General features: G+C 38.6%; 1 protein-coding gene across 1 annotated transcript in view; it reads right to left on the bottom strand.

The window, feature by feature from the left end:
• Iqcm (IQ motif containing M) overlaps positions 1-20,238 on the bottom strand; it is a 402,626-nt gene extending 382,388 nt beyond the window's left edge. Inside the window, exons 1-3 of the mRNA XM_036187564.1 lie at positions 20,124-20,238; positions 4,583-4,665; positions 2,302-2,566 (exon numbers count right to left, since the gene is read on the bottom strand). Of these exons, the coding sequence (XP_036043457.1) occupies positions 2,302-2,566; positions 4,583-4,665; positions 20,124-20,238 (463 nt within the window). The remainder of the gene's footprint in view (positions 1-2,301; positions 2,567-4,582; positions 4,666-20,123) is intronic.
• Between the last annotated feature and the right edge of the window lie 442 nt (positions 20,239-20,680).

Raw genomic sequence — 20,680 nt, 5'->3', positions numbered from 1 at the left:
CTGGAGGTCTGTAAAGACAGACAGAAAGTGACAGACCTGGGCAGGAAGAGGAAGTGAGGATTGCAGGCCAGAAAAGCATATAGGCGTGGGTATACAGGAAGTAGATCTCTTTGGAGACTGAGGCGTCAGCAAGGTAAGGTTGGCTGTGGCTTGTCCTATTTCTCTGATCTCTCAGTTTTAACCCCAGTATTTGGCTCTGAGTTTTTTTATTTATAAGACTGTTTAGCAATTTGTCTTACATTCATTAAATATTAAATTTCTGTAACTGTGTGAAATACACACACACACACACACACACACACACACACACACACACACACCACTCAGGTATTCTTCTGTAGCAACAGAAACAGATTACAGAATACTCTTATTATTTTCTCAACTCAGTGATATCTGCTCAGTTTTCTATTTTCAAACCTTAATATCTTCATGTCTCCACTTTATCTTGTTAATTTTTTTAAAAAAACTGTTTATTCATCTTACAGTTCTAATTCTGAATTTACTGACATATATTTAAAGAAAAAATAGCTTCAAGGACTGACAGGCACAATATGTGAGAAAGGAGGTGAGGAGTGGTGGTTGGTGATCATTTGAATGAGCCCCATGGGCTCATCTGGTTGAATATTTGGTTCCCAGTTGGTGAAACTGTTTAGAAAGGATTAGGAGTGTGGCCCTGGTATAATAGGCACATCACTGGGAGTGACCTTTGAGATTTCAAAAGCCCAGCCCCGTTTCCAGTGTCTCTTGCTCTCTCTTCCTGATGCTTATGGATCAAGCTCTTAGTTACTGTTCCAATGACATTCCTGACTGCCTGCTGCAATGCTCTCCAATAGGACATGATTGTCATTGGACTGAAAGCCTCTGAAACCATATACCCAAAGTAAATGCTTTCTTTTACAAGTTGCCTTGGTCATGGAGGTTTGCCACAACAATTGAAAAGTAATTAAGACAGGGGTATTCTTGGTCAGCTGAATTGGGAATAAAAATAATAAATAGACTACTACAGTGTTTTTTCTGATATTTTAATATATGATCAATGAATATCCAAGAAGAGAGTATAATATACAGGGTTTGTTTTTGTTGTTTGTATGCTTGTTTTTCTCTGCTCTCTTCTTCTTAACACCACTTTATCAAGGCAAATCACTCAGGATTAACGTTCTGAGTACATGCAAGGGCACCATTCCCACACCTGTCTTTTCACTGCCCTAACAGGTCTGGTAGTGGGACTAGTTCTTAGGCAGCCTCTTCATGCTGCTCTTTTCTCTATAGGCTCTCAGTTTCCAGTTTTACTTTTTTTTAATAAAAATATCTAGTTATGCCTCACCATGGCTTTAGAATCATAAGTAGCTTCTACAAAGTATAGGTTCAAACTCTATGCTATTAGGTTCCTCAAAATCTGTCCCATCTCTCCTCCCAACTTCATTTCCTAACATATATTATGATCTTTCACCCTCCTGGGGATTGATACATTTTGTTCCTACTCTTCAATGTAGATTCTCTCCCAACCTACCTCTAAAGAAACATCTTAAAACCTATGTCTAGTGATATCTGTGCTGGTGACCTTTCATTCTGGCCTGAACTTGTTATTCCTTAATTTTCTACTCCTTAATTAATTACTCCTTAGTGTTTCCACACACTTTGCTTTCACCTCTAGTCCAGGAACTGTCATGCAGTGAAATAAGAAAAGACAATTTTTGTACAAATACAAAATAGATGAATGACTTAGCAAGTATTTTAGAAATACCTAAAGGAAGCTTTCACTACTGTAACTAAAAATGTGCTCTGAGGTCATTTATTTAAGCTGTTATTATGAAGAAAACAGTATCAACTCTGTTTAAAAGGAACCGAGTCTTCCACCTTACTGTGCTTCCAATAGAAAATAAATTTAAACTAGCATTTGCCTTACAGAAAACTCTACAGCCTGGGAATTCTGTCTAGGATCTGAGGAAATATTCTTAGAAAAGGCCACCGGCCATAGCCATCCCTCTCCATAGAACTCAAGCTGATTAGTACCAGGGACATAAACATTCTTGGACAATCTATACTAGAAAATAAGTGCTGCTGATAGAAAATGCATGAGCCAGTTCTGGTCCCCAAGTTCCCCTTCCCCATCAGGACGCTCTCATCATAGCTTCTGGTGGACTGAAGGTTGGAAGCACCACTGGTCATCTTCTTCAGCTTTCATTGCTAAATATAAAGTTCTAGGTGTTGTCTGAAGCAGGCAACCTCATTTCAAGTTAACAAAGAGTAAACAGTTCCATGTGTTAGTTTCTGACGTTAATGCCTTCATTGAAAGCTTACCTTTTTGTAAAGGATCTTCAGGCTGGTACTTCTCTTTTAAATTCAAAACATGTGGCTTCGTTGAGGAAATTTGCTGTGAGTCTTCCTTTGAAGGTGAGCATTTGGAAGTCTCTTTGGAATAGTTAATGCTTCTGAGTACCATCCGATGTTCTTGAACTATATCAAGGATTTCACTTTTCTTCATCTCAAAAGGTATGAACTTGCCAGTTTTTGGCTTTTGGTGCTTATTTTTAAAAACATTTATAGAAGTAACTTGAGGCTTATTCTATAAATAAAACAAAAATAAAATTTTAATATTCATTGTTTAATATAATTGCAGAGTAAATTTTGTGAATAAATTTTGTCAAGATAAAGTCTTCACTGACTGCATTTTTCAAAGTGTCTTGCTATAGAAGACATTTACTGCAATATTCATGACAGTTATTAGCTGAGCCCATGCTCTAAAGCCATCCCCAAACATGAATCCACTTCAAAGAAAAAGTGAATTGTAAAATAGCAACTTCTGCCTCAAAAGAGATATTTTAAAATGCAAGCACATAAATGGTGAGCCCTGCAAACATACATACAAGCAGCATTATGCAGAATGAACAAGCTATATTTAAGAATATACATGTCAGTACACATATGCATGCAATAACAAGGAGGAGGAGGAGGAGGGAAGAGAGGAGGAGAAAAGGAAAGAAAAGAAAAAGACTGAATTTGAAGAGGATCAGGGAAAAGCATATGGAAGGAAGGGTTTCAAGGGCAGAAATGGAAAGGAGAAATGTTATAATTAAAATATAATCTCAGGTTGGGGATTTAGCTCAGTGGTAGAGTGCTTGCCTAGCAAGCGCAAGGCCCTAGGTTCAGTCCTCAACTCCAGAATAGATAGATAGATAGATAGATAGATAGATAGATAATCTCAAAAGTAAAAAAAAATCAGGCTCAGAGTAAAGTCTATTTAAAATAATTTTCAAATTTAATTATTTTTAACCACCTTTGAGAACTCTTAATTGCCAATAAAATACCCAAACCTTTCCCTGCTACCCTGGAAATCACTCAACATATATGGAGGTATGCTTTCATGAAAACCATATTGATAACAGGATATAATTTTTCATATGTGTTTAATCACTTGTTTCTTAGTTTTGACCAACACTTGCAGTGGAAAACTAATACAGCTCCAGATCTCCCAAATGTCATTGTCCATACAGTATCTGCCCTACAGACAGGTTAAAAAATTCAAATTGTTGTCAGTTCTGACTGTTACCAACTCAAGATTTCAATAAGATTTTGGTGATAAGTATTGTTTTTGCCAGATAAAATAATAGGGAAATATTGGCTGTCAAAACTGCATATAATTCTTAAAGCAGGTCAGATTTCCATGACATGTGTCTAACCCTAGACACATTCATCATATATACCTTGCCTACTACTCTAAAGAAAGTATAACTAAAAATAATTTAAATTTTTAAAGAAAAATTAGCATTATTTGTAAACAATATTGATTATATGGCTAACTAACTATGGTCATTCTCAGCAAAAAGTTCATCAAAAGAAACATCAGCTAAAAGCACAACCTTAATTTCCAATAAAAGGAGCACCATTAAATTCTCTTTAAAACTCAACTTGAAAAGAGAGTAGGCACATAGTAAATCATCCTTAAGATCCCCTTCCCTCCCCTGTGTGCCTAAAGGGACACTTGTCACAATGGCTGCCTGGTCTTCCCTCCTGCTCTGAGAAGCCTTTCCTCCAAACTGTGACCCTGGTCTGTGTCACCCTTTCCCCCTTCCTGAACCCTCACAACTGTTTGCCACTTGGCAAATACCTGCTGAGCCAGGCACAGTTCTTATTTTGGAGATGCAACATTGAGAAGAGACAGCCAGCCCTCCAGGGCCATAGGCTGGCAAGAGAGCTCTAATGCAAAATGACAGGAGAAGACAAGACACTCTGGTCATGCTGAGGGGACAGGAGACATGCATCCATGAATTTTTATTTTAGTTTTGTCTAAACAGTGTTAAAGGTATATTTACTTAAGATAATAAATCCAAATAAACGTTAACAACATTAAAATTATATCAAATGTGCAGACTAAATACATGCATAACATCAAATAATTTGAATAAGTGAAAAGATCTTCTGAATCAGTTTTTATAAAAGCTACTGAAGGTGCCATTCTCTTCATGACTCAGAGCCTATCACATATTAATGTCCATGAAACCCTTTGTGCTAGCCAGCACAGTATTCAAAACCACTTGTTCATTTTTCTGAATAAAACACATTAAATAATGCCAGACATTACCTCATTTAGTCTCTTGTGATGTTGGGCAATAAGAGATTTTGCTTCTTGCAAAAAGTCTTGCTGGGTGGTTTCTAATACAGAACCTAAAATAGAAACAAAAGCAATTATAAAAAATAAAAGTCTTTGTTTTATCTGTTTGGTTTCTGAAACAAGATCTCAGACAGGCTTGTAATTTGCAGTCCTCTTGCCTCAGCTTTCCAGGCACTGGTTAAAATAATTACTTATACTTCCTTAATCAAGGTGGTGAAGACAGATGACAGTTGTGAGTTTTGCAGGGTCTTATAGAAGGATAGTATAAGTGGTTCTACAATTAGATTCAAAAGAAATTAATATAATGATCTTTTTATATAATATCTGCTATTTAAGGAGACACAACTTATAATGTTCAGGATAATTGAATAAGTCATCTTAAATATTAAATTCCTGAAAAACCAAAGAAAACCCAAATTGAAATATTTATCAGCTTTGAAAATTCGTTGAATATCATCTTATAAAAATACTAAAATATATTTGGGGCATAAAAAGTATTAACTCTTAACCTGTTGACTAATGAATATAACTATATATTTCTTTGAGTATATTTAAATTATAACTTGTTGATTACAATATAAAATGCCTCAATAAATCCGTAGGACCAGCATGGAAATTAGAAATATTCATACCTAAAAGTCTATAGTGTTATAATTGTAGCTCTTATCTCATTTCTATTTTTCTAAATTTCATAATTTCCTTTAACCAAAGCTAAATACAAACTCTGACATGTACATCATGTACAACATTCTCATATATACTAGTCCAAGAGGCCATTCTTAAAAATGACCTTTACAAATAGCTGATTCTGGGACCAGCCCCCAGCTTCCGTCCACCCCAAAACTCCCATCTGCACCAGAGGTTAGTGCCTAGGTTATAGCCAGAGAGGCAACTGCACCTGGGTCCCACCACTGGACAAAGGCCACGCCCAGAGGACCTGACCAACTTGGCACCAGTTTCCTGCCAATTGGCAGGCCCTGCAGGAAGTCTCTCCTTTTCCAAGACTGCAGGCAGACACTGCAGTCTCCATACCCTGTCCCCACACCCATTTGTCTAAGACCCCAGCCACTTCCTGAGACTCAGAGACCAGCCCCCAGCTTCCATCCTGCCCTGGAACTCCCATCAGGACCAGAGACCAGAGGAACTCCCATCTGGACAACAGGAGCTCCCATCTGGACAAAATAAGGAGACCCCAGGCAATTCCTGATACTCAGAGTCCAGCCCCCCAGCTCCTATCCGGCCAGCACTCTCATCTGGACCAGCGCTACCATCTGGCCCAGAGCTTCCATCTGGACCAGAGAGAGGCTCCCTAAATATGTCAACTCTCTCTGGACCAAGTACACTGATAAGACCAAAAATGAACCCAAGAGGAGATGGGCAGACGTCAAGGCAGAAGTACATACAACAAAAATAAAGAGAACTACAGCATCACCAGAACCTAGACCTTCTCCAACAGCTAGACCTGAACATCACAGAATGGAAGAAGAAGAAGAAGAAAACAACCTTATAAGTAACATGATGAAGAGGCTAGAGCCTTATATAGAAGAAATCAAAAATAAAGTAGAGGAACAGACAAACAAAAAATGGGAAGAACACTATAGAAAACTAGAGGAAAGGACAATTAAAGAAGAAGAAAACAATAAATCCTTGAATGAAAATCATGAAAAAGAAAGGGAGACAATCCAAGACCTGAAGAGGGAAATAGAAAAAATGAAGAAGACACTAGCAGAAGGAACGTTGGAAATAGAAAATCAGAGTAAACAAACAGGAACTTCAGATACAAGTATAACCAACAGAATGCAAGAGATGGAAGAGAGGATCTCTGGTGTTGAAGATATGGTAGAAGAAATAGATTCATCAGTCAAAGAAAACACTAAAACCAACAAAGTCATGACCCAAAATGTCCAAGAAATTTGGGACACCATGAAAAGACCAAACCTATGAATACTAGGGATAGAGGAAGGAGAAAAATACCAAATCAAAGGCACAGAAAATATATTTAACAAGATCATAGAAGAAAACTTTCCCAACTTAAAGAAGGAAATGCCTATGAAGATACAAGAAGCCTATAGAACACCAAACAGAATAGACCCCCCAAAAAAGAACCCTCGCCACATAATAATTAAACAACTAAACGTACAGAATAAAGAAAGAATATTAAGGGCAGCAAAGGAAAAAGGCCAAGTGACTTATAAAGGCAAACCCATCAGAATAACACCCGATTTCTCAATGGAGACTTTGAAAGCCAGAAGGACCTGGACAGATATAATGCAGACACTAAGAGACCATGGATGCCAGCCTAGACTAATATACCCAGCAAAACTTTCAGTCATCATAGATGGAGTGAACAAGACCTTCCATGACAAAACCAGATTTAAACAATACTTATCCACAAACCCAGACCTACAGAAAGCACTAGAAGGAAAATTCCAACCTAAGGAAGGTAGATACACCCATGAAAACACAGGCAATAGATAGCACCATAGCAGTAAACCGCAAAGAAGAGAAGCACACAGGCACTACCACCAAAAATTAAAAATAACAACAGGAACGAACAATCACTGGTCGTTAATATCCCTTAATATCAATGGACTTAATTCACCTATAAAAAGACACAGACTAACAGAATGGATACAAAAACAGGACCCATCTTTCTGCTGCATACAAGAAACACACCTCAAATTCAAAGACAGACACCACCTAAGAATAAAAGTCTGGGTAAAGATTTTCCAATCAAATGGTCTTAAGAAGCAAGCTGGTGTAGCCATCCTAATATCCAGCAAAATAGGCTTCAAACTAAAATCAATCGAAAGAGATGATGAAGGACATTACATACTCATCGCGGGAAAGATCCACCAAGATGAAGTTTCAATTCTGAACATTTATACCCCAAACACAAGGGCACCCACATATGTAAAAGAAACATTACTAAGGCTTAAATCACATATAAAACCCCACACATTAATAGTGGGAGACTTCAGCACCCCACTTTCACCTCTGGACAGATCGGCCAAATTGAAACTTAACAGAGACATAATGGACTTAACGGATGTTATGGCTCAAATGGACTTAATCAATATCTACAGAACATTCCACCCAAACAAAAAAGAATATACCTTCTTCTCAGCACCCCATGGAGCCTTCTCTAAAATCAACCACATACTTGGCCACAAAGCAAATCTCAACAGATACAAAACAATTGGAATAACCTCCTGTGGTCTATCAGACCACCATGGTTTAAAGTTAGATTTCAACAACAGAAAAAAGTATAGAAATCCTACAATCTCATGGAAACTGAATAATGCTCAACTGAATCACCAATGGGTTAAGGAAGAAATAAAGAAAGAAATTAAAGACTTCCTAGAGATCAATGAAAATGAATACACCACATACCCAAACTTATGGGAGACTATGAAAGCAGTGCTAAGAGGGAAATTCATAGCACTGAATGCCCACATAAAGAAGCTGGAGAAATCTCATGCTAGTGACTTGACATCACACCTGAAAGCCCTTGAACAGGAAGAAGCAAAGTCTCCCAGGAGGAACAGACACCAGGAAATTATCAAATTGAGAGCTGAAATAAATAAAATAGAAATAAAGAGAACAATAAAAAGGATTAAGGAAACAAAGAGTTGGTTCTTTGAGAAGATCAACAAGATAGACAAGCCCTTATCCATACTAACCAAAAGACAGAGAGAGAGCATCCAAATTAACAAAATCAGAAATGAAAAGGGGGACATAACAACAGACAGTGAGGAAATCCAGAGAATCATCAGGTCATACTTCAAAAACCTCTACTCCACAAAACTGGAAAATCTGAAAGAAATGGATAATTTTCTGGATAGGTACCACATACCTAAGTTAAATCAAGACCAGATAAACCATTTAAATTGTCCAATAACCCCTAAGGGAATAGAATCAGTCATTAAAAGTCTCCTAACCAAAAAAAATCCTGGACCTGATGGTTTCACAGTAGAATTCTACCAGATCTTCAAAGAAGACTTAATACCAATACGCTTTAAATTGTTCCACACAATAGAAGCAGAAGGTATATTACCAAACTCCTTCTATGAGGCTACAATTACCCTGATTCCTAAACCAAACAAAGATGCAACAAAGAAAGAGAACTACAGACCGATCTCCCTCATGAACATTGATGCAAAAATACTCAATAAAATACTGGCAAACAGACTCCAAGAACACATCAAAACAATTATCCACCATGATCAAGTAGGCTTCATCCCAGGGATGCAAGGGTGGTTCAACATACGAAAGTCCGTCAATGTAATACACCATATAAACAAACACAAAGAAAAAAACCACATGATCATCTCACTAGATGCAGAAAAGGCATTTGACAAAATCCAACACCCCTTCATGATAAATGTCTTGGAGCAATCAGGAATACAGGGAACATACCTAAACATAATAAAGGCAATCTACAGCAAGCCAACAGCCAACATCAAATTAAATGGAGAGAAACTCAAAGCAATACCACTAAAATCAGGAACAAGGCAAGGCTGTCCCCTCTCCCACTACTTATTCAATATAGTACTTGAAGTTCTAGCCAGAGCTATAAGACAACATAAAGAGATTAAGGGGATACAAATTGGAAAGGAAGAAGTCAAGCTTTCCCTATTTGCAGATGACATGTTAGTGTACATGAGTGACCCCAAAAATTCAACCAAGGAACTGATACAGATAATAAAAACCTTCAGCAACATAGCAGGATACAAGATCCACTCAAAAAAATCAGTAGCCCTTCTAATTACAGTTGACAAACAGGCTGAGAAGGAAATCAGAGATATGTCACCCTTTACAATAGCCACAAATGATATAAAATACCTTGGAGTTACACTAACTAAGCATGTGAAAGACCTATATGACAAGAACTTTAAGTCCCTGAAAAAAAAAGAAATTGAAGAAGATATAAGAAAATGGAAAGATCTCCCATGCTCATGGATAGGCAGGATTAACAGAGTAAAAATGGCGACCTTACCAAAAGCAACCTACAGATTCAACGCAATTCCCATCAAATTACCAACACAATTCTTCACAGATGTAGAAAGAATAATACTCAATTTCATATGGAAAAACAAAAAACCCAGGATAGCCAAAATAATCCTGTACAATAAAACAACCTCTGGGGGCATCACAATCCCCGACCTCAAGCTCTACTATAGAGCTACTGTAATAAAAACAGCTTGGTACTGGCATAAAAATCGACGTGTGGACCAATGGAATCGAATTGAAGACCCTGACATTAACCAGCACACCTATGAACATATAATTTTTGACAAACAAGCCAAAAATGTAGAATAGAAAAAAGAAAGCATCTTTAACAAATGGTGCTGGCATAACTGGATGTCAATGTGTAGAAGGCTGCAAATAGATCCATATCTGTCACCATGCACAAAACTTAAATCCAAGTGGATCAAAGACCACACATAAATCCAGCTACTCTGAACCTGATAGTAGAGAAAGTAGGAAGTACTCTTGGATGCATTGGCACTGGAGATCACTTTCTAAATATAACACCAGTACCATGGACACTGAGAGAAAAAATCAATCAATGGGACCTGTTGAAATTGAGAAGCTTTTGTAGAGCAAAGGACACAATCAACAAGACAAAGCAACAGCCTACACAATGGGAAAAGGTCTTCACCAACCCCCCATCTGACAGAGGGCTGATATCCAGAATATATAAAAAAACTCAAGAAATTAGACATCAAAATGCCCAACAGTCCAATTAAGAAATGGGCTATAGAACTAAACAGAGAATTCTCCATAGAGGAAGTTCAAATGCCTGAAAGACATTTAAGGAATTGTTCAACATCCCTAATTATCTGGGAAATGCAAATCAAAATGACTCTGAGATACCACCTTACACCTGTCAGAATGGCTAAGATCAAAAACACAGAAGACAGCTTATGCTGGAGAGGATGTGGAGCAAGGGGAACTCTCCTCCACTGCTGATGGGAATGCAAGCTTGTGTAGCCACTTTGGAAATCAATATGGCACTTCCTTAGAATACTGGGAATCCATCTCCCCCAACACCTAGCTCTAGCACTCTTGGGCATATACCCAAGGAATCCTCAATCATACTACAAGGGCATTTGCTCAGGTATGTTCGTATCAGCTTTGTTTGTAATAGCCAGAACCTGGAAACAACGTAGATGCCCTTCAACTGAAGAATGGATAAAGAAAATATGGTACATATACACAATGGAGTACTATTCAGCAGAGAACAACAATGACATCATGAGGTTTCCAGGCAAGTGGATGGATCTAGAAAAAATTATCCTGAGTAAGGTAACCCAGACTCAGAAGGACAAACATGGCATGTACTCACTCATAGGAGAATACTAGATGTAAAACAAAGATGACTAGACTGCTACACAACTCCAGGGACCCTAGAAAAGACCCAAGGATCACCCAATGACAGAGAAATGGATGAGATCTACATGAACAACCTGGACGACAGTGGGAGTGATGAAGTGCAAGATTTGAGGGAAAGAAAGCCTAGGGGAGCAGGAGATCCCAGCTCGATCAAGAACAGAAAGGGAGAATGAGGATTAACAGACCATGATAAATGAAGACCACATGAGAACAGGAATAGGCAGAGTGCTCGAGAGGTCCCCAGAAATCCACAATGATATATCTTCTATAGTCTGCTGGCAATGGTCGAGAGAAAGCCTGATCTGACCTAGTGTGGTGATCAGATGACTAAACACCCTAACAGTCGTCTTGGAACTCTCATTCAATAACTGATGGAAGTGGATGCGGAGATCTTCAGCCAGGCCCCAGATGGAGCTACAGTTGTCCAACTGTCAAGAAAGAGGAGGGTCTGCAAGAGTGTGAATTGTTGAATCCAACACTGCAAAAAGCACGGGGACAAATAGCCAAACGAATGGAAGCACATGAATTATGATCCAAAGGCTGTGGAGACCCCAGCTGGATCAGGTCCTCTAGATAAGTGAGACAATTGAATAGCTTGATCTGTTTGGGAGGCACCCAATCTATGGGACCAGGATCTGTCCTTAGTGCATGAGCTGGCTGTTTGAAACCTTGGGCTTACACAGGGACACTTTGCTCAGTCTGGAAGGAGGTGACAGGACCTGTCTGTACTGAATCCACCATGTTTAAATGAATCCCTAGAGGTGCCTTGATCATGAAGGACATGGGAATGGAGGGGAAGGGCTGAGAAGAAGGTGGGGGTGGGGGTGGGAGGGGGGAGGACAGGGGAACCCATGGCTGATGTATAAAATTTCAAACATAATAATAAAGAAAAAAGAAAAGAAAAACAAAGAAATAGCTGATTCTGGTATTAAGTATTTCCCAGCTTCTTCCTCTTTACTCATACTCCATAAATTAAAAAGTGCCACCTATCCAAATTAGTTTTCCATCTGTCCAGTGGGCTCCCCATACAATTCTATCTCCTCCATAAGTTTTAAAATCAAGGTTTCCTCTCTCTTCTTTACATCCACTCAGATTTTACACAATTTTAAAGAATTTTCTCTATTCAATGTGAAAACATAGGAGATGCCTTCACACCACCTGAATTAGTAAAACTAAAAAGATGCACAATATGGAATGGTGGTGGGTTTGTGAAGACACTGGCACCCTTGTGTGTTATTGGTGGAAACACAAATACAAAATGGATTAAGTGGCTTGGAAATGGTATGAAATGTTTATAAAACTAAAAGTGCATTTATTCTGTGATCTAGAAATTTTACTTCCAAGTATGCACTACAGAAAATGAAGACATACTCATAAGAGATTTAAATAATATTGCTTACAGTAACTTGCTCATAAGTCAAATTAGAAAGGGCTCACATATGTATCAGTAAGAGAATGGAGAAACAAACTATCTTATACTCATGTGACAAAACTGTTAGCTATCAAAAATAAAAGAACTAAATTATTAACATGCACAGCATGGGGGTGATCTCAAAAACAGCATGCCAAGTTAAAATAACCTAGTATAGAACACACAGCATTGCTCCCCTTATATGAAGTTCTAGAATAGATAGTGTAATCCATGGTAGGAACAAAATAATAATGAATCTTCTGTTGGAACAGATTGAGTGAGAAGTCCCTAAGGAGGGACATGAAAGAAATATCTGAAATGATGTTACCCTCATGGGTACATGGATTAAACAGGCTTTTATGATTGTGCTAACTCATGAATGTACACCTAAGATTCCTGCATTTCATGGAATATACATTTTATATTAATAACAATGTGTTTTAAAATCAGAGAAAAACAAAAAACAAAACTATCCCTGCATGCATACCCAAAACACCATGCTGCTATCCACCAAAAGCTCATATAATCAAGTTCTGAGGATTGGACCCCATAGAGACCTTAGAAATATAGGAGAGGGACAACCAGACAGTAGTCTCCCTTCAAAATACTGGGTTAGGATAGAAAGCAACTAAAGCTATTCTAGTGGGATAAACAGAACAAAAGTTATCCCCCGCCATCCTGAAGACCACCACCTGCTCCTTGTTCCCTACTATCCCTCCCTCCCTGCTATCTATGGAAGTGCTGTTGAATCATGACCAGACCCAGAGTCCCAATCCTCCTGCATCCAAGGTGTCTGTGTACATCTCAGGACCATCACTGGAGTCATTTTTCTCATTTCAATAAAAAAATACTTGAGATTCATGCACATGTTCCTAGAGAACTGTGTATCACTGGTGCAGACAGAGAAAACTCTGATATCCCATTCCAGAGCCCTAAGAGCACTCACTGTCCCCACATAGACTTCAGAATGCTAAACTGTCAGTTGCATGAAATTGCAACTAAGATAAAATTCCACTTTAAGGGGGTTCTGTAGCCAAGCACTTCCTGAAGGAATGGCACTGGGCTGCAGTTCCCTGTGTGGCTCCAAGACTTGTCCTTTTTCTCATTCAATGACAATCCTTTCCTGCTTCACTTATCTTCTTCTTGGTAGTTGAATTTTCATCCTTTCCAAAGCTATGGATAAATGGGATAAACAACACACAAGAGGTATGGAAATTTTCATGAAATTACAATATATTTATCATGTGACCTATTTTACTTCCAGACATTTATATAAAATTAAAACGTATCCATAAGAAATTTGAATAAGAATGTTCTCAGCAACTTAATTCATAATTCAAATTGTAAGGTTCCACATCTGTATCAGGGAGAGGACAGAGAAACTGTAACCCATAAGAATGTGGTATACCTTTACTCATAATAAAAACTGTCACCTGCCAGTTGCATGACAACGTAATTAATTAGTTTTTGCTGAAAATGTGGCCTTGTATAAACTAATGTGTTCATTCCAGGCAACACTTTAGAGATAATCCAGTGATCAGTCACAGACAAATCTCTGAGCTACAGAGGCCTGGGGTCTAATAAAACTACAAAGGGCTTTGCTGAGGGACTGCATGGACTCTGGCCTCCTGTGCAACTTGCTGCTCTTTTCTACATATCTCCCTGGTGGTCTAGTGGTTAGGATTTGGCACTCTCACCGCCACGGCCCAGGTTCGATTCCCAGTCAGGGAACCAGCCCGGCTAGCTCAGTCAGTAGAACATGAGACTCTTAATCTCAGGGTCGTGGGTTCGAGCCCCATGTTGGGTGCCAGATATTGGTGAAATTATTCAGGCTACTCCACGTAGTTAAAAGGGAGGTTTATTTTGTGGGGTAACTTACAAATGAAGGGGTAGGTTGCAGGGTCTGGCAAAGGTATAGCGCAGTCCAGCTGTGTTCTCTGGAGAACTCTGCTTGGTCTCCCTCCAGCATCCAGGGTCCCAGAACCAAGCGACAGACCTCCTCTCGATATTCGGTCTTCTGCTTCCTCCTCTGCCCCGCCTTGTGGGCGTGACCATTACCAAAGCCTCAATGGGGGTTGGAACTTCCAGGCCAATGCTGTGATGGCTATCCACTACACCCAATAGTGCCACACATCTCCTTTGAACTGTGGAGAAGCCCACATTCACTCTGGCCACCCTAACAGTCTTCTTAGTATTAGCAAGCATATCTGCACTCTGGAGTCCTGCCACTTCATATCCCTATAGTGAGGTCTAGAGAGTCCTCAATGGAACAAGGCCTATTTGACCATCAAGCAGCAGAGCAGACAACCAAGGCCATGATATACCAATTTCCCATGAATCCTGAGGTGGCTTTGCTGAGTTTTATAGGAATTCTGCCATTTGGTCTAATGACCAATGGAATGAAACTGGTAGGCCCAATTGGTGTGGTCATCTCTGAAAATATGTGACCCTTTAACAATCTGTTGGGGAGAGTCACGTGCTGTGGATATCAATCTGTATAAATAAAGTGCTGATTGGCTAGTAGCCAGGCAGGAAGGATAGGGTAGGTGGGACAAGGAAGAGGAGAAGGTGGGGAACAGGAAGGCTGGGAGGAGACACTGCCAGCTGCTGCCATGAGAAGCAACATGTAAAGATACCGGTAAGCCACAGCCATGTGGCAAAGTATAGACTAACAGAAATGGGCTAAATATAAGAGTAAGAGCTAGACAATGGTAGGCCTGAGCTAATAGCCAAGCAGTTTAAATAATACATGTAAGTGTCTGTATGATTATTTTATACGTGGGTTGTGGGACCACAGGGGCTTGGTGGAACCTGGAGAGAAGCTCTCCAACTACAAATGGCACCCAACATGGGGCAAGAGTTTCCACCTAAAACCTGAGAAAAAAGATTCTAAAATGGAGCTAAAAACAGCTTCCTAGTTGTCTCTCTCAAGTTAGCAGCAGCCTTCTGGTTTGAGCTACTATGGTGGGTTCCTGGCATGTGTGCCTGACCTGCAGTGTGGTGGGAATGAGGAATCTACAAGAAGCACTTTACTCTGCTGCCTGTTGGATTTAGCCTTTGCTAGTTTAAAAAAAAGGGGGGGGGGACTTTCTGGGCTATGCACTGCTTTGATAGAACTGCTTCTGATAGTTGATGGTACACATGGCTCCAGACCCAGAGCTGGCAGTAAACTGTACCACCACCATGTTGGGAAGCTGAGGTGGGTAGAGCCAGCAGCCACAGAGGTGTTTCAGTCTTACAAAAATGGATATTACACAGAGAATCTGGTTTGTCTTGTCTTTGAGATTTTTAACTACAGAAAAAGATTTGATTGTAAAAGCTGTTGAGTTAAACAAATATGTAAATTTTAAAGGTACCTTGACTTCAAAATTTGGATATAAGGATATGTTGCTTTGGAAAAGAGTCTCTGCTTTTGTTTCCACAGAAAGCCAGAGGCTATGGATTTGTTCCAGATTAAGATACATAAGGTTTGATCAGCCAACAGCCCCTGAAAGGTCTCCAATGACACAATGGCCCAGATGATCCAACATCCAAAATGGTTTCAAGGCAACTGGCTCAGAGGTTTACCCTCATGGACTACTCCATAATCCTAAAATTTTCTTTATGTCCCCATAAGATACAGCGCCCCCCTCCAGCAGGAAGTAGTAAGAAAAACTACGCCCAAATTCCCAGCTGGCTTTGGAGATAGAATTGGCTCACTCCTTCTCTAAACCCAGGCATATTGTTAAAAGAAAAGGTTAAGAGATTCTTGTGTCCCAAATCAGAAGATCCCTCTGGTGTGGGACAGAGAAAAACCAATATTTTATTTAAAACAGGTTGATTATAAATGCAATCTCTTTCTAAAGATAAAAATGGGATATGATGTAGATCTGATAGGATGAAAGGGTAGATTAATGAACTTACTTTTAAAGAGCAGCAACTTGTTTAAAATGTTTTACATTGGTATAGATTATAGTCTATTGATACAAACAAAGTTAATTTTGTTATACTGTGTCCATATTTCTACTCATGTTTAAGGTATTATGTTTGTATAGCTCATTTGAAATTATAATGGATAATTAAAAATAGATTAATAATTAGTCATCTATGATAATCATACTCGTAGCCATGTTAGTTAAGTCTTCTACATATACATAGAGATATTTCAGATAGATAAGTAATCTTCAAATACTTCAAAGACCTACAGAATATGACATTTAAAATACTTTTAAAATTTAGACTTTCTGGACAGTGAGACATGTCTGCTCCTGGCAGCACCGATTTACTTCAGAGAGGAAGATGGGCATTGAAGACACTTCATATGGAATTTATCTTCACCTTGGCAAAGATAGCCATTTGGGCAACAAACTGTTCTTGCCTGGACTGCTTGATCAACTGGACATGAAGGACCCATAGAAAGGTGACCACTGAACTTTGCTTGACAAAATGGTCCTTCAGGTTCCTGCTTCCCAGAGGAAACTGCCAGACATTCTACAGGACACTGAGAGATGTGACTGAGAGACTCTATCCCTGTGAGCTGAAGACAAATGCCCCAACTTAACAAAGGAACATTAGGTGACTGTCCAGGCTGCCAGCTGTCTCTGTCTACCCTGCAAGACTCCCGAAAGTTGCTTGCATCCTTCTCCCAGTTCTCAGATAATATTATATCCTTCTGAGGTCTTTGATGTTGCTGAAGACTAGATAGTTATAATTTCCTCAGTTATGATACAAGATAAGTTAGATATAAAACTTTAGACTCACAAATATAAGATAGATAGGATATCTTCTTTAATATTGTAACTATAATTCTTACTTGATAATTGTTTTGTTATCTGTAATTTTACTATGTAAAAGTTAACCCTCCTTTTTTTAACAAAAAAGAAAAGGGGAAGTGCTGTGGATATCACTCTGTATAAATAAAGTACTGATTGGCTAGTACCCAGGCAGGAAGGATAGGGTAGGTGGGACAAGGAAGAGGAGAAGGTGGGAAATAGGAAGGCTGGGAGGAGACACTGCCAGCCGCTGCCATGAGAAGCAACATGTAAAGATACCGGTAAGCCACAGCCATGTGGCAAAGTATAGACTAACAGAAATGGGCTAAATATAAGAGTAAGAGCTAGACAATGGTAGACCTGAGCTAATGGCCAAGCAGTTTAAATAATATAAGTGTCTGTATGATTATTTTATACGTGGGTTGTGGGACTGCGGGGCTTGGTGGAACCTGGAGAGAAGCTCTCCAACTACAGTCGCGCTTCCCCTTTTGAACTCTGGAAGGTTTCTTGACAGGAGGGCGTGGTGACCTTCTCCATTCTTTCTCCATCTCTCTCTGGTTCTGTATTCATGAGTGTGTTCTATCAATTTCATCCTTTAATAAAGCTGTCCTGATCTTCTATGCCCTGCTGAAAGAGCTGAGTTCTTCTGCACATACACGCTCACTTCAAGCTGGACCTTGTTGTCATCAAAGGTGCTGAGTCAGCTATTCTGATTTCTGACTCACTGAATTTAGCTTTGAAGGATTAAATTCCCATGGAAGCATAAGAGAATTCTGATCTCAACACAATGGGAAAAGTTGCACTAGAGTTATTTCTTTATTGTTATCAGTTCCAAGAGTAGGTAGGTCTATGCTCAACCAATGAGTAAATATTTGAACAATTAAACAACTCTAATAGTAAGAGTCTATTCAGTTAATGTTTGAGCTTCCTACTTCTTTGATACAAAAGGGTGAGGATATAAACATGAAGTTTTTGTATATCTAAGTTGTCACTGCTGTTCCTTCTATATTAGGATATCTATACTTCATTACATTTGTAAACACAGACCTGCCACATACAGAGTAACTTTGAAGAATCCACATTCCTGCTATGTTTTAATTCAATTTGCTCCTGAACCTGAACCTTATTTTATTTATTTTTTCCAACTTTGGTTTTCTTATTGGTAAAACAAGGATAACATGTCCCAGGTATCTGTTAAGGGAATTGACTTAGATATTATCACAGAACATTTAGCTGTAAGACTCAATGTATAAGTTTTCCCATTGGGCAGTTATTATTGCTGTTATTACTTATTACTGTCACTGTACAAAAAATTTCCTTCTCATGTTTGCATAATTAATTTTATTAATCAATTCTTGTTTGTCAATAGCAAAAAGATGAACAACCTTCTAATTTAGTTTAAATCAGCTGCTTAGTTATAGATATTTTATCTAAAATTAATGAATAAATAATAAAAGGTCACCTTTGAGATAAGTAACACATTATTTTAAGCAATAGTAAGATTATATAATAAACTAAATTTTGGAATTTGAAATTATCACAATAAACTGACCTGAAACATGAATGCAAATTATATTTCCAAAGAAAGGAATATATGTGCTCCTCTGATTCCAAAGGTTTGGAGTCACATAAAATAATTTCATACATTAATCTTTAAAAAGTCTCATTCTGTGTACAGACTGTGTTGAATGCTAGAAGTGTGATGTTTCTCTTACTGCTTTAGTGGTTCTGCTGAGTTACTCCAGTAAGCCTCTAAGCTGAACAACCAAAAGAAAATCTAGTCACAGAACCTATGACAGAGAATGAGCCATCTCTCAATTATAACACAGGATTAGCCTCTTATGTGTCCCAAAAGCCCTAGGGACTTGAAAACATGTATTTTTCAAAACCATAGTATGTAACTTGCTGCATTCAGAAGGTTTCATGCCTTCCTAGTCAAAGACTTCATTTTCCAGAAGGGCTTTGCAAAAATTTGCTAAGAAGATAATCAAAGATTAATAATGATCACATGGGTGAGACCATCTTGCATGTACAGTCCAAGAAAATACCTGATGGTCTGTGTGACTGATTTCTCAGGAATTTGGAAAGACACTATCAAGCTAAAAATGTTTGCACTCACCTGTAATCCCAACATTTGAGAACCTGAGGCAAAAAATAGTTTTGAGGCCAGCCTGAGCTACACAGCAAGACACTGTCTCAAAAAGTAAAAAGCAAACAAAAATGTATAAAACCTTAGGCACAATGGGACTTGATTCTACATATACTCAGTAAGTACCCACTAATTACTATGCTCTGTTCAGTGCTAAACTTGTCCAATGTGATACTAACTGCACCTGTTCTCTAGCTACTATAGTTCACTTTATAAACAAACTCCATGACATTTAGTAGAAAATATACTATAATAGAGAACAGCATAAACTACTGCTAATCTGCTCACCATGTAAGAATTTTCCTTTAAAGAGTTAAAGCTTTATATTGCATGACTATAGAAAAGGCCTAAAATAGAAATGTCTCCAGAGAAGTGACACAATCAGTCAGATCCCAATTCAAGCAGTGGCTTTAAGTCTCTACTTCATTAATTTCATGAGCCATGGAAGACCCTGCTTTTTCAGTAAGAGTAGTGCAAACTCTGGTTTTCTACATCTAAGCTCCTACTGAGTTTAATTTTAAAGGACATAATCTTTGGCTAAAATAAACATGTATCTAACAGGTAAAAACCAAAATGTTTCAATATGTACAAAAGTCACTTTCTAAATAGGTAAAAATGATCAGTTAGTCATGGCACACTTAGTTTCACCATACATGTTTCAAGCAATGAATGGCCTCATAGCTGTCATAAGTCATGCTAACACATGGCTTATTCTAGGAGTAATTAAATAAGAGGAAAAGACTATTCAAAGCATTGAGAGTGTCTTGCTCTATGCATGAATTAGGAAAACATGGTACTCACCTTCTGCTCCTTCAGGTATGGCTTCTGTGGTTGCCATAATGGGCAGGTACTGTAATCCTTTATCAATGGTGAGCTCTGCTGTTACATGAATGATAAAGATGTGATGATCATTCATTTTAGATATTTCTTTTATTCATAGATAAATAAAATAAATACCTAACACTTTGACATTTCATTCCTGTGATCTAAAATTTTCAGTGTCCCCTCCTTGATGGGTAGGACTCTAATTTAGGGAGTATCTGTATATGTCCTACCTTAGTAATTCCAAACAACCTGTGCAAGGGTTCAGCCATCTTTAAATTTATTTCCAAAGACCGAGTGAGAGGCCTTTCAGTCGACAGGAGTTTGCAATCAGAAGAGGCTACAGCAGTACTCTGGTCCCTCTGGCTTCCTGTTTCTGAGCCATGATCTCCACTTTCTCATGCATTCCCACCACGAGGAATTGGCCCAAAGCTAGCACTGTGCTCTTGCATCCCTGGAACTGTGAGTTCAATGAACCATTTTTCTTTATAAATTGAGCTTGCCTCAAACATTTCATTTAGAGCAATAAAACTGAA

Source organism: Onychomys torridus, chromosome 5 (assembly GCF_903995425.1).
Source record: "Onychomys torridus chromosome 5, mOncTor1.1, whole genome shotgun sequence".
In the NCBI taxonomy this organism is placed as follows: domain Eukaryota; kingdom Metazoa; phylum Chordata; class Mammalia; order Rodentia; family Cricetidae; genus Onychomys; species Onychomys torridus.
This window is presented reverse-complemented; position numbering and strand designations above follow the sequence as displayed.